Source organism: Labrus mixtus, chromosome 15 (genome assembly GCF_963584025.1).
Source record: "Labrus mixtus chromosome 15, fLabMix1.1, whole genome shotgun sequence".
NCBI lineage: Eukaryota > Metazoa > Chordata > Actinopteri > Labriformes > Labridae > Labrus > Labrus mixtus.
This window is the reverse complement of record NC_083626.1, coordinates 28,791,354-28,803,853: the sequence shown is the minus strand read 5'-3', so window position 1 is coordinate 28,803,853 and position 12,500 is coordinate 28,791,354. Positions and strand designations below refer to the sequence as shown.

General features: G+C 43.5%; 1 protein-coding gene across 1 annotated transcript in view; it reads left to right on the top strand.

The window, feature by feature from the left end:
- The window catches only part of cacna1fb (calcium channel, voltage-dependent, L type, alpha 1F subunit), a 60,146-nt gene that overhangs the window by 23,242 nt on the left and 24,404 nt on the right, over nt 1-12,500 (top strand). Inside the window, exons 10-25 of the mRNA XM_061057293.1 lie at nt 734-885; nt 2,120-2,194; nt 3,929-4,010; nt 4,165-4,191; nt 4,278-4,438; nt 4,597-4,822; nt 4,910-5,117; nt 5,914-6,034; nt 7,638-7,713; nt 7,819-7,888; nt 7,964-8,024; nt 8,120-8,225; nt 9,942-10,071; nt 11,523-11,582; nt 11,690-11,796; nt 12,330-12,417. Coding sequence (XP_060913276.1) covers nt 734-885; nt 2,120-2,194; nt 3,929-4,010; nt 4,165-4,191; nt 4,278-4,438; nt 4,597-4,822; nt 4,910-5,117; nt 5,914-6,034; nt 7,638-7,713; nt 7,819-7,888; nt 7,964-8,024; nt 8,120-8,225; nt 9,942-10,071; nt 11,523-11,582; nt 11,690-11,796; nt 12,330-12,417 — 1,750 coding nt within the window. The remainder of the gene's footprint in view (nt 1-733; nt 886-2,119; nt 2,195-3,928; nt 4,011-4,164; nt 4,192-4,277; nt 4,439-4,596; nt 4,823-4,909; nt 5,118-5,913; nt 6,035-7,637; nt 7,714-7,818; nt 7,889-7,963; nt 8,025-8,119; nt 8,226-9,941; nt 10,072-11,522; nt 11,583-11,689; nt 11,797-12,329; nt 12,418-12,500) is intronic.

The following is a 12,500-nucleotide window of genomic DNA, read 5'->3' as shown; positions in this document are numbered from 1 at the left end:
TCGTTTTATTAGCTTATACCTGACGATAACATCATACTACGTGATAGTCTGCATGCAAAAAAAACATGTCAACATGTCCACGGATACAACTTGTAGGATATTGTCGGTGTGATTGACTTGAAAAAAGAAGTCTAAGCTGCAAATAAACACAACAGTCACAGCTTAAACGTTACTGTTGATGCACGTAAAAATCCATGTTGGATTTTAACTCAGGCTACTATAGGTTCTCCGAGTTCCCATGTCGTAATTCCAACTTCGGGGGGGGGGGGGGGGGCGTTCCTGACTCGGAAGTCGGAATTTCCAACTCCCGAGATCAAATGGAACGCACCATGAAGCCCTACAACGGTACTGACTTTACCTAATTCATTCCTTGGTCTTGGTCTTCACTCGGTCTCAGAGCACTCTGGTCTCGGGTTTGTCTTGGTCTCAGTTAGTGTGGTCTTGACTACAACACTAGTAGAAAGACATTTACAAGGCAACACAAAAGTACAAAGTCACCATAGCAACCTGAAGATGACAGTTAAGAAACTCAACAAATAAAAATACTGAATAAATCATGACATTTATTCTCTGATGGAAGTTGTTCCATTTGGATTTGAGACAAAAACGTTGGTGTCATCTGCAAAAAATCTACAGAAATTAATTGTTATTCAAACAAACACATTTAGAGTTTACAGCTTTGAGGTTTAAAAAGCTCTGTGTACACTGTGTGATTGTTGTGTTATCGTTGCAGAGAGTTCAGTAAGGAGAGGGAGAAGGCAAAAGCTCGCGGAGACTTCCAGAAGCTGCGGGAGAAGCAGCAGATGGAGGAGGATCTGTGCGGGTACATGGACTGGATCACTCAGGCTGAGGACATGGACGAGCTGGACGAGGACGGAAACCCACGTAAGACCCCGTGTGTGTGTGTGTGTGTGTTGTGTCTTTTGTTGATTGATTCCTCGACATTTCCCCAACATTTTAAATCAGAGCTACAAACAATCCCTCATTTGTCCTGCGTTCATTAAAAACTCATTCAGCGATAATGAGTTAATGGACACCAATTAATGAAGCCAATTAATGAAGCCAATTAATGAAGCCAATTAAAACTCGTTAGTGAGTCGAGGAGATTAATGAGGCAGACAGTCATCAGAGGAGCTGCACGTCTCTGCTCTGACATCTTTACTAACCAGAGTAAGTCTGTCCCAGGCTAAGGACTTACACAGTCCAACCTGATTGGTCAGATCTAGCCCATCGTCGACTGTGTCATAGATCTACACTCTCCTTTGAGTTTAACCACGTCATTAAAGTCATTCTATACTTGACATTACAATTTATTCTATGATAGGACACGATCTCACTCATTAAAGGAAGAATGTGCGACTTTTTGAACCAGTAGATGTCGCCCTTGAGCTCCAGCATGAAACCAAAACCTTCTGTTAGGCCACACCTCCTCCATCCTCCAGAGACACACCTCCAACCCCCCCTCCACTCGAGTTTGCGCAAAAGAGTTATCAATTAGAACGCACCATAATTAAGCGCTAAGTGCAAGCGGCGGACAAAATTGTACTTTGCTCAAACTGCATTGTTATGTTAGCATGCTAATGTTAGCGCTCTTTTGTTAGCTCGTAGCTTCACATTGTTGTGTTAGCATGCTAATGTTAGCGCTCTTTAGTTAGCTCGTAGCTTCACATTTCATGTAAACTGACACAGAATGAGCGTGATCTAAAAACTCTTACTAACATCCAAATAATCAGTGAGTATGTTCTTCTTCTTCTCTCTAGTTCTTGACTAAAACAGCTTTTATACACAAGGGGAGGAGCCGGCCGTCCCGTCCATGTAAACACGGCTCTGACAACAACACAGCCAGCGGGACTCGAGCTTCTCCCTCATCGTAGACAGTCATGACTCAGAGACATTTACACAGGACAGACTGGATTTATGAAATATTTATGAGTAACATGTCGTACATTCATCCTTTAAGACGGCATTAAGGTGACCCTTTTTTGCAGTTGACCTTTATGGCCAACGTTTTTTTGTAATACGTTTACCAGATTGTGTTTAATCCTTTCTGCAAATGTAATACGAAATGTGTCATTGCTCTTATGCTCTCTCTCTCTCTCTCTCTCTCTCTCTCTGTCAGGTCCGTCTCTGGGCGATCTGTCCGATAAGAAGAGAGGGAAGTTCGGATGGTTCAGTCACTCCAATGAAACCCACGGTGAAGCCTCGTTCTTTATTTGAACACACTTTACATCAGCTCTGAGCGTTGCGGGCGGGCGTGCGTTTCAGTCTAAATGTAGAGCTCCTCTCTCTCTCTCTCTCTCTCTCTCTCGCTCTCTCTCTCTCTCTCTCTGTCCTGTTAAATATCTGGGTCTCTGTCTGAGCTCACATTGTTCTGACCCTGATTCTCATCATGAGCTGCTTCTCTCTCTGTCGCTGCGTTAGAGCTTAACTGACACTCACATATATTCGTTTATAGATATAAATATATTCATATATCATGTTAACATCCCGAAACATCGAGTCAAAACATCGACGCAACTGAAACAGAGAAAAGTAAAAAACACCATATTCAAGAAGACGGTGCGAGGCGAAGTGTGTGACATGTGGTGTATCAGGACTGTTTGTTGTTTTCACACAAACGACTGTCAGAGTAAGTTTAGGTCATTATCATATCCGCTGATGATTCTGTGATAGTCAGCGTCCTGCGGGGCCACGGGATGTGCCGCGGTCCTGATCTGGACTATTTTATCAAACGGTGCCATGACCCCGACACACATCTTAATTCCTCTGAGACGTTGACTTTCCTAGAATCCCTCCTCTCACAGAATGAACGTTCATTAACAGCTGTAGAGACAGTGAGTCAGTTTAAATATTTGGGATCCAGACTTGATGACAAACTGACCTTTGATGCTAACGCTGACGCCCTCTGCAGAAAAAAGGCCAATCAGAGGCGGGTCTTCTTGAGAAAGCTGAGGAGTTTTGAAGTCAACAAATGAGATGATTCATCTTTTACTGGGTCCATTTTAACTTTGATGATCTGTTGGTTTGGCAAACTCGGCATCGTTACCAAAAACAGGCAGGGAAATGTAGATTGTTGGCATTGACTTGAATGATGTCGGCCATGTTTTCAAGAAGGAGCAACTCAGAAGGCGAAGACCCTCAACACCCTCAGCAGTGAGTTTAGGCTTCTACCGACAGGGAGGAGGTTCACTTACGCTAACAGGACCAAACAAACAGAAGTGAGGTCGTTAGATGTTCAAACTAAACACGGGCAAAGTTTCTGATCATGAGGTCAGCGTATGTCGGACTAAATCCCAGGATGAGTCTGCAGAGGGCGCTAAACATCTTGTTCTGCAAATTACGGCATAGTTCCCCGATATGAAACTCTTACATAGGCTCTATTCTCCCAGCACTGGATAGCAGCCTCCTCCTGGCAGCCCTGCAGCGTTCTGCCCCTTGAAGGCTTCCAGAGAGCCGGCCAATCAGAAGAAAGTGGGCAAATGGGGAGGGGTGGCCTTAAAGAGACAGTGGGCCTGGTACTGATCCTAGCTAACAGGTCGTCAAACCAGGACCTGGTCCTGATCCTAGCTAACAGGTCATCAAACCGGGACCTGGTCCTGATCCTAGCTAACAGGTCATCAAACCGGGACCTGGTTCTGATCCTCGCTAACAGGTCATCAAACTGAGACCTGGTACTGATCCTCGCTAACAGGTTTCAGACTGAGACCTGGTCCTGATCCTAGCTAACAGGTCATCAAACTGAGACCTGGTACTGATCCTAGCTAACAGGTCATCAGACTGAGACCTGGTACTGATCCTAGCTAACAGGTTTCAGACTGAGACCTGGTACTGATCCTGATCCTAGCTGATTCTGGAACGGTAAAGTCTGAGTCTCACAGTTTTTTTAATGTCAGGTGAAGTGAAATCTTTTTGTGTTTCTTTGCGTCAGCGAGTCTTCCTGCCAGTGAAACGGCTTCTGAAAACACAGTGAACATCGACGAGGAGCACACCAACTGCTGCCAGGCCTGCTGGTAACACACACACACACACACACACACACACACACACACACACACACACACACACACACACACACACACACACACACACACACACACACACACATCCAGAGAATGCGTCCAGAGTGTGTTTGCTTCTTAGTAAATAACTTCAGTCTCGTTTCAGCTCTCAGATGATGAAGATCGGCTGCTGGTGAGTTCACTGACAGTCAGACAAAGTAGCTTTCTTCCCCGTCACATTTATCCCTCAGTAACATCGGTCTCTCTCCTCTCGACCAGTCGCACTCTCTCTCGATGGAACAGAGTCTGTCGCAGGAACTGTCGCACCGCCGTCAAATCCGTGACCTTCTATTGGCTGGTTCTGCTGCTCGTCTTCCTCAACACCTCCCTCAGCGCCTCGGAACACTACAACCAACCGGACTGGCTCACACAAGTCCAAGGTAACACACACACACACACACACACACACACACACACACACACGCACACACTGGTCCTATTCTTTAATTTCAAACGACCAAAAAGTTCAAAATCAGACTCATTCATTCATTAAAAAAGAATCCAGATGAAATGTTTGTCTCTCTCTGTTCGTCTGCAGACATCGCCAACAAGGTGCTGCTGTCTCTGTTCACGGTGGAGATGTTGTTGAAGATGTACAGTCTCGGTCTGGCTCATTACTTCGTGGCGTTCTTCAACCGCTTCGACTGCTTCGTGGTGTGCGGCGGCATCGTGGAGACCATCCTGGTGGAGCTGGAGATCATGCCTCCTCTGGGGATCTCCGTGCTGCGCTGCGTCCGCCTGCTCAGGATCTTCAAGGTGACCCGGTGAGAAAACACACCTGAGACACGTTAAACACAGCTCATCACCGGTTAGTCCCGCCTCTCTGATGATGTCACTGTGTCTCTGCTCAGCCATTGGACGGCTCTGTCCAACCTGGTGGCGTCGCTGCTGAACTCCATGAAGTCAATCGCCTCCCTGCTGCTGTTGCTCTTCCTCTTCCTCATCATCTTCGCTCTGCTCGGCATGCAGCTGTTCGGAGGGAAGTTCAACTTCGACGAGACGCAGACCAAACGCAGCACCTTCGACGCCTTCCCGCAGGCGCTGCTCACCTGCTTCCAGGTAATTGGCTGGAATCGTTCTGGTAATACAGGAAACTGTGTCCTCCTCTTCCTGGTTTCATCCTTCATGTTCCTGTTTCTATCTTTGTGTTCTCCTAGAATCTCTCTTGAGGCTTGCAAAATTTTAGATGCGTCAACGCTTTTCTGGACCACGTTTTATGTTTTTTTCAACTCAAATCTCTGCAATTTTTATTGTCAATAGTTTCAAAAAGATCCAAAGCTTAAAAAAAACGATGGATCTTCAGTCATATTTTTAACCAAGAGAGAGAGAGAGAGAACTTAAGTTTCATAATGTAGATAGTGTGCAGGAGTTTACCTTCAATTTCTGTTTAAAGAAATCAATAAACTACTGAATAGCGGGTATCCAGGACTTCCTTTTTAGTTGCCATGGTAACGAACAGGTATCAAATTGTTTGTTTTTTACTAGAATCATATGACGGGGACGTGTTCTGAGGGATGTTACTTTGTGTTTTTTTTGTCTATCCGTTTTCTCCTGAGCTCTCGGCCAATCAGCTGCAGCCGCGAGCTCCTTCAATAAAAGTCTTTCTGAAAAGTTAGGAAAAGTTCATCTCTATGTCTGTCTTTTGTGTAGAGAGTGGAAGTGATCGAGCGTTGGTAAACAACAAAACAAAAAGTGATTTTATAATTAAAAACAATGAATCACCCAATGTCTGGTGTCTAGGACTTCTATTTTTGTGTTGCCATGGTAACGAACAGGTATCAATATTGTTTGATTTTATTAGGATTACATTGAAGTTTATAAACCTGGCATCATGACATTCTTAATCTCGGTGCAGATCCTGACCGGAGAGGACTGGAACATGGTGATGTATGACGGCATCATGGCGTACGGAGGCCCCGTGTTCCCTGGGATGATCGTCTGCGTGTACTTCGTCATCCTCTTCATCTGCGGTAACTGTATCCTTAATCACACCCGCCTCAGCTGGAGGGCGGGGGTCGGAGAAGAGGAGGGACTCAGAGAGTGAAGGAGAAGTCCTGATATCACATCCTGGAAGTACGGTGGCCTTGAGGTGTCAGAGGAATGTGTTTACAAATCACAGAATGCAATAAAAGCTCGAAAGCAAAATAACAGTCATGTAGCTTTTTGCAGCATTTTGAATTGGTTTTTTAACTTTTTGCATTGGTTTTTTAACTTTTTGCATTGGTTTTGTAGCTTTTTGCATTGGTTTTGTAGCTTTTTGCATTGGTTTTGCAGCATTTTGAATTGGTTTTTGAACTTTTTGCATTGGTTTTGTAGCTTTTTGCATTGGTTTTGTAGCTTTTTGCATTGGTTTTGTAGCTTTTTGCATTGGTTTTGCAGCATTTTGAATTGGTTTTTGAACTTTTTGCATTGGTTTTGTAGCTTTTTGCATTGGTTTTGTAGCTTTTTGCATTGGTTTTGCAGCATTTTGAATTGGTTTTTGAACTTTTTGCATTGGTTTTGTAGCTTTTTGCATTGGTTTTGTAGCTTTTTGCATTGGTTTTGCAGCATTTTGCATTGGTTTTTGAACTTTTTGCATTGGTTTTGTAGCTTTTTGCATTGGTTTTGCAGCATTTTGAATTGGTTTTTGAACTTTTTGCATTGGTTTTATAGCTTTTTGCATTGGTTTTGTAGCTTTTTGCATTGGTTTTGCAGCATTTTGCAGCATTTTGAATTAGTTTTTGAACTTTTTGCATTGGTTTTGTAGCTTTTTGCATTGGTTTTGCAGCATTTTGCAGCATTTTGAATTGGTTTTTTAACTTTTTGCATTGGTTTTGTAGCTTTTTGCAGCATTTTGAATTGTTTTTTTTAACTTTTTGCATTGGTTTTGTAACTTTTTGCATTGGTTTTGCAGCATTTTGCAGCATTTTGAATTGGTTTTTTAACTTTTTGCATCGGTTTTGTAGCTTTTTGCAGCATTTTGCATTTGTTTTTGTGGCTTTTTGCATCGGTTTTGTAGCTTTTTGCAGCATTTTGCATTTGTTTTTGTGGCTTTTTGCATTCGTCTTCTGGCTTTATGTATTCGTTTTATGACTTTTCGTTTGTGTTTTGTGGCTGTGTGTCTTTGTTTTGTGGCTTTTTGCGTTAGTTTTCTGGATATGCATTCTTTTGACACCTCTTGGCCAACGCATGAAATTAGCCTGTTACAAGATAGCTAAAGTTTAATGCTACAGTAAAAGTAAAAACATAAAGATTAGACATGAATTATCAGCCCCCAGTCAATCATGGAAAACATGCAACATTCAGGGAGTTTTTTTACTCCATATGTGGGTACAGACGTGAACAATCTTTTGGAGGGTGACTCCATTTAAAAGTGTTAATGTTAAATATAAAAGACATCACCACATGATCAAACAAAATAGTGACATAGTAACAGAAGCAGTAAGACAATAAACATTAAAAATTACAAAGTGAAAATATGTGCATCCAAAAAACGGGGAAACATACAGAAACATGTCTACTTAGGTGCGTTCAGATGCTGCAGGAAATCAGAGTGCTGTGTTCAGTGTTTGCTGTTGTTAAGCGTTCTTAGCGTGTCAGACATCCTGCTGAACGTCTTCTTGGCCATCGCTGTGGACAACCTGGCAGGAGGAGACGGAGACGACAAGAAGAAGGAGTGAGTGAAGGAGTGATGGAGGAGGAGCCGTGTAGAAACTCAAGAAATAAATGAGATAAGGCAAAAATTTAGATTTCTTACATTCTGTGTGTCGTGTTTCTGCAGGACTAAGCCGGAGGGAGGCGAGGAGGAGGAGGCCGCGCCAGAAGGAGAAGCAGAAGTAGAAGAAGTGAAGGTGAACATGGAGGAGTGATTTGAAGCTCTAACTTAACCTGAGAGTCCATCAGAGTGATGATGTTTGTCTCTGCAGGTGGAGGTGGATGAAGACACCGAGTACGAGGAGGAGGAGGAGCTCCCTGAAGGAGAAGAAGGTCAGTCGGCGTCAAGCTCAAAACTCTTACAGGGAAATAAATGAAAATGAAACTCACAGGTGGCTGACCCTTCTTCCTCTCTTTATTTCTCCTAGTAGATGGAGGAGTCCAGTTAAAGATGGCCGACCTGGCTCCTCCTAAAGAGAAAGTTCTTCCCATCCCAGAAGGCAGTGCGTTCTTCTGCCTCAGCAACACCAACCCGTAAGTCCGACCGCACCTGTCCAACATGTATAACTGTTAGCATTAGCATCAGCATGAGTAGCAGACTGTGTTTGTGAAAAGACGAATGTTGTTCTGAGGTTTTCTTTGTGCTGCTCGACCTGCGGCCTTCGATATAATGTTCCTCACCGTCTTGTTTCTGCCTCAGAGTCAAAGTCCTTCAGGGGCTTCCTTCTCATCTCACTGGTCGATCTTTCTCTGTTTCCATATGTTATTTTAAATCAGATTAAGTAGGTAGTCCATATGGAGTTCCACAAGGATCACTTCTTGGTCCTCTGCTGTTTAATCTCTATACGCGCCCACTGAGGTCAGATATTCAGCAACACATTTCCTTCCCTCCTATGCCGATGATACACATTTATATGTGTCTGTTTCCACTAACAACGTCAATCCAGTGACTGACCTCATCCAGTTCATCAGTGATATAAGACATTGGATGGGAAGAAATGTTCAACAGCTAAATGTGGGAATTAAAAAAAAAGAAGAATTAAGAGGTAGGGATACGAGGATTAAATGCAAAAAGGAGAAGGCTATAAATGATTACACAAGTAAACAAAACAAGTGGATTGAAAAACAGTTAAACCATTAAAATGGCTCTGCGACCCACTTTTGGGTCCCGACCCACCAGTTGGGAACCACTGCACTAGAACATTTGTTCCCCCCCTGGGATCCAGGGTCCCCTAGGGAGGCAGGAAAGATCTCAGGGGGGGGCCACGAGTTTCTGTCTGCGAAAAACACCGGATGGATAGTTTATTCAAGGCCTGTCGATAAAACTGTGGAAAAAATATGTTTTTCCTCAATTAAAAAATATCATGCTTCTTAATAAGAATAATAATAATAATGATAATAATAATAATAATGATGCATTAGACTTATATAACTTATATAAATATTTTCTGAAGACTCAAACATGATTAACAAAAAAACAACAAAACAAAGAAAGCAAAACAGACGAGACCTAAGAGGAGAACACAGTCTATTAGTGGCTGTAGGTGATGAAGAAGAGGGGAGTTTTTAGGGATTTCTTGAAGGTGGAGAGTGGGCGGGGTCTGATGGTTTTTTGGAGTGAGTTAAGAGGGTAGCAATAGAGAAGACCCTGTCCCCCCAGGACCGGTGGTTAGTCCTGCAGGGGGGACAGGAGGTTTGCGTCAGAACACCTGAGAGTCAGCCACACTAATAACTGAGGTTACAAAGCAAACATTCAAAATGGATGTTAATTTTTTACAGCATTGGGGGGGCTCAGCTTTTTTAGATAGTAGGGGGCTCAGAAGTAAAATGTTGGGAACCACTGTGGGCGTCTGTGGCTCAGCTGGTTGAGTCGGTCGCCTCTCAAATGTGTCAGCAGCTCACAGAGTTTTTAAGATTTCACAAAGACTGGGGATCTTGCAGAGTCCCTATCTGCAGGACTACAACTAGATTCCTTATGAGATTATTTCCCATCATGCATCTGGTGGACATTTAAGCCCCACAACTTTTGAGTTAGAAAACCGAAAAGGAGGAGAAACTGGCGGAGCTGCAGAGAGAGCAACAATGCAACAACTGTCAAAAAAAATCACCAACTTCGTTCTAAATCAGCTCGCGGTGCTTTCAGGTGTCTTGCATGGTTTTGATTGGTTCTCATATCGTGTGTGATGACGATTATTTGTGTCTGCATTTAGATTTTTAAAGAGTGTCTCCTCTCTCTGTTTGTGTCTCCAGGATCCGTGTGTTCTGTCACTATCTGATCCACCACCACATCTTCACCAACCTCATCCTCGTCTTCATCATCCTCAGCAGCTGCTCATTGGCTGCCGAGGATCCAATCAGAGCACACTCCTTCAGGAACAACGTGAGTCTGTCTGAAGTGAAGTTTCATCACTGATCTTTAAGTGTCCTTAACAGTGAGCTAGCATTGTGGCTAAGCTAACAGGAAGTCAAACAAACAGGTATTGATCATTTGATTTTTCCTTGAGTCATAACAAAGTTTACATTTCTGGTGTTGTTACATCTCTACTTCTAAGAACCAGGAGAGGTTCAAAGAGATCTCGTCATTGTCCTGTCCATGATGAGGGTGATGATGATGATGTCGGCAGCGGCGGCACACCTCTGTGGTTAGAGCATGGGGGCGGGGCTTGAGCAGATTACATGGGAAGAAGTGGGTCAGTGACTAACCCGGTTAAAGAGGGAAACACATGGAGAGAGCAAATCACCAGTTTACTGTCTGATCCTGAGGAAACTCACTGAACACACACACACACACACACACACAAGTGCGCGCACACACACTGGCCGTGCAGCAGCTGTTCTCATGCAAGACATAGCAATTAGCAGCAGCTGAGGAAAGAAACGACTTCTAACATGCAATCAACACACATATACTGCACACACACACACACACACACACACACACACACAAACACAATATGTTAACCCTGTATTAGCCTCTGTTCTGGATCATATTAAACTCATTAGCGTTCTGGTTTAATTATTCTCATTTTGTTATTTTGTTGTTCATCATTTGCGTCAAAAGTCCAGTTTGTCTTCTAAGTCCATCGTAGACTCGAGGACTCGAGGAAAGATCCCGACACAGAAACTTTACTAATAATGTATAAAGTGAATTCTACCTGAGAGTGGCCACTCTTCTGTGTGTCGACCGTCTCCCGCCTTCCTCTCTGCTGTGCACCGTGCTGTCTCTTGTCCAATCAAGTCAAATAAATTTATAATACACATTTAAAAACAGCAGTTTACAACTCTTGTTTCAGTCTCAGAGGCAAAGTCCTTCAGGGGCTTCCTTCTCATCTCACTGGTCGATCTTTCTCTGTTTCCATAAGTTATTTTAAATCAGATTAAGTAGGTAGTCCAGATGGAGTTCCACAAGGATCACTTCTTGGTCCTCTGCCGGTTAATCTCTATACGCGCCCACTGAGGTCAGATATTCTGCAACACATTTCCTTCACTCCTATGCCGATGATACACATTTATATGTGTCTGTTTCCACTCACAACGTCGATCCAGTGACTGACCTCAAGTCAAGTCACATTAGTTTATAAAACACATTTAAACACAGCAGCTGCACAACGTGATGCATTAAGAAACAAACAAGACAAAACAACAAATAAATCCTGAGAGAAACGGCCTCCTCAGGACCACCGGACTCGAATGCTAACGTACAGAAAGATGTGAGGCCTTAAGAGTCAACAGAGGGGGGGCATATGTGATAGAAGGGGGGGGGGGTCTACAGTTTAGGAGCTTTAAGGTAAATTGTAGAAGAATTGTTGTTTATTTTTTGTGTTTGTGTAGATTCTGGGTTACGCAGACTACGCCTTCACTTCCATCTTCACGGTGGAGATTCTGTTAAAGGTAAAAATGATCTTTCACGTCAGACGTATTCTTTCTCTTCTTCTATGGTGTGAATGTTAACCTCCCTCTCTCTCTCTCTCTCTCTCTCTCTCTCTCTCTGCCCTCAGATGACGGTCCACGGGGCGTTCCTCCATCAGGGCTCGTTCTGCAGAAACTGGTTTAACTTGTTGGATCTTTTGGTCGTCAGCGTCTCTCTGGTCTCCTTCTTCCTTCAGTCAGTATCAAAAATCTTCTTTTTTTTTTCATTAGCACACTTCCTGTTCTTCTTCTTCTTCCTCTTGGTGTTCTCTGAGTGTCCTACAGAACTGTAACACCACGTGTTGGTCTGTCCACTACTTAAAATTCCCTGTAGGTGTGAATGTGAGTGTATGTTGATTGACAGGTGATCAGTCCAGGGTGTAACCCCGCCTCTCGCCCAATAACAGCTGGGATCAGCTCTAACCCCCTGAATGACCCAGAGCGGGAAAACAGCTATATAAATAATGGCTGAATGCTGCTGATAAGAGGAACAAACTACAGACACATAAATGTTCTTAAACCCTGACTGTAATGGAGGTTTTAAAAAAAGACTGAAAGCAAAACATTTCTATATTAAACAGGAAGCTCTGGACCTTCACAGGTTATCGTTGTGTGTGTGCTGCCCCCTGCTGGCTGACAGGATAACTACAACTCTTAATGAACTGACTACATAAATATGGAGCTCTATATCCTTCACACACTGACTCTCTGATTCTTGTGTTTGTTTAGTTCGAGTGCGATCTCGGTGGTGAAGATTCTCCGAGTCCTCCGAGTGCTTCGACCTCTGAGAGCCATCAACAGAGCCAAAGGACTCAAGGTAACTGTGTGTGTGTGTGTGTGAGTGTGTGTGTGAGTGTGTGAGTGTGTGAGTGTGTGTGTGTGTGTGTGTGTGCGTCTCGA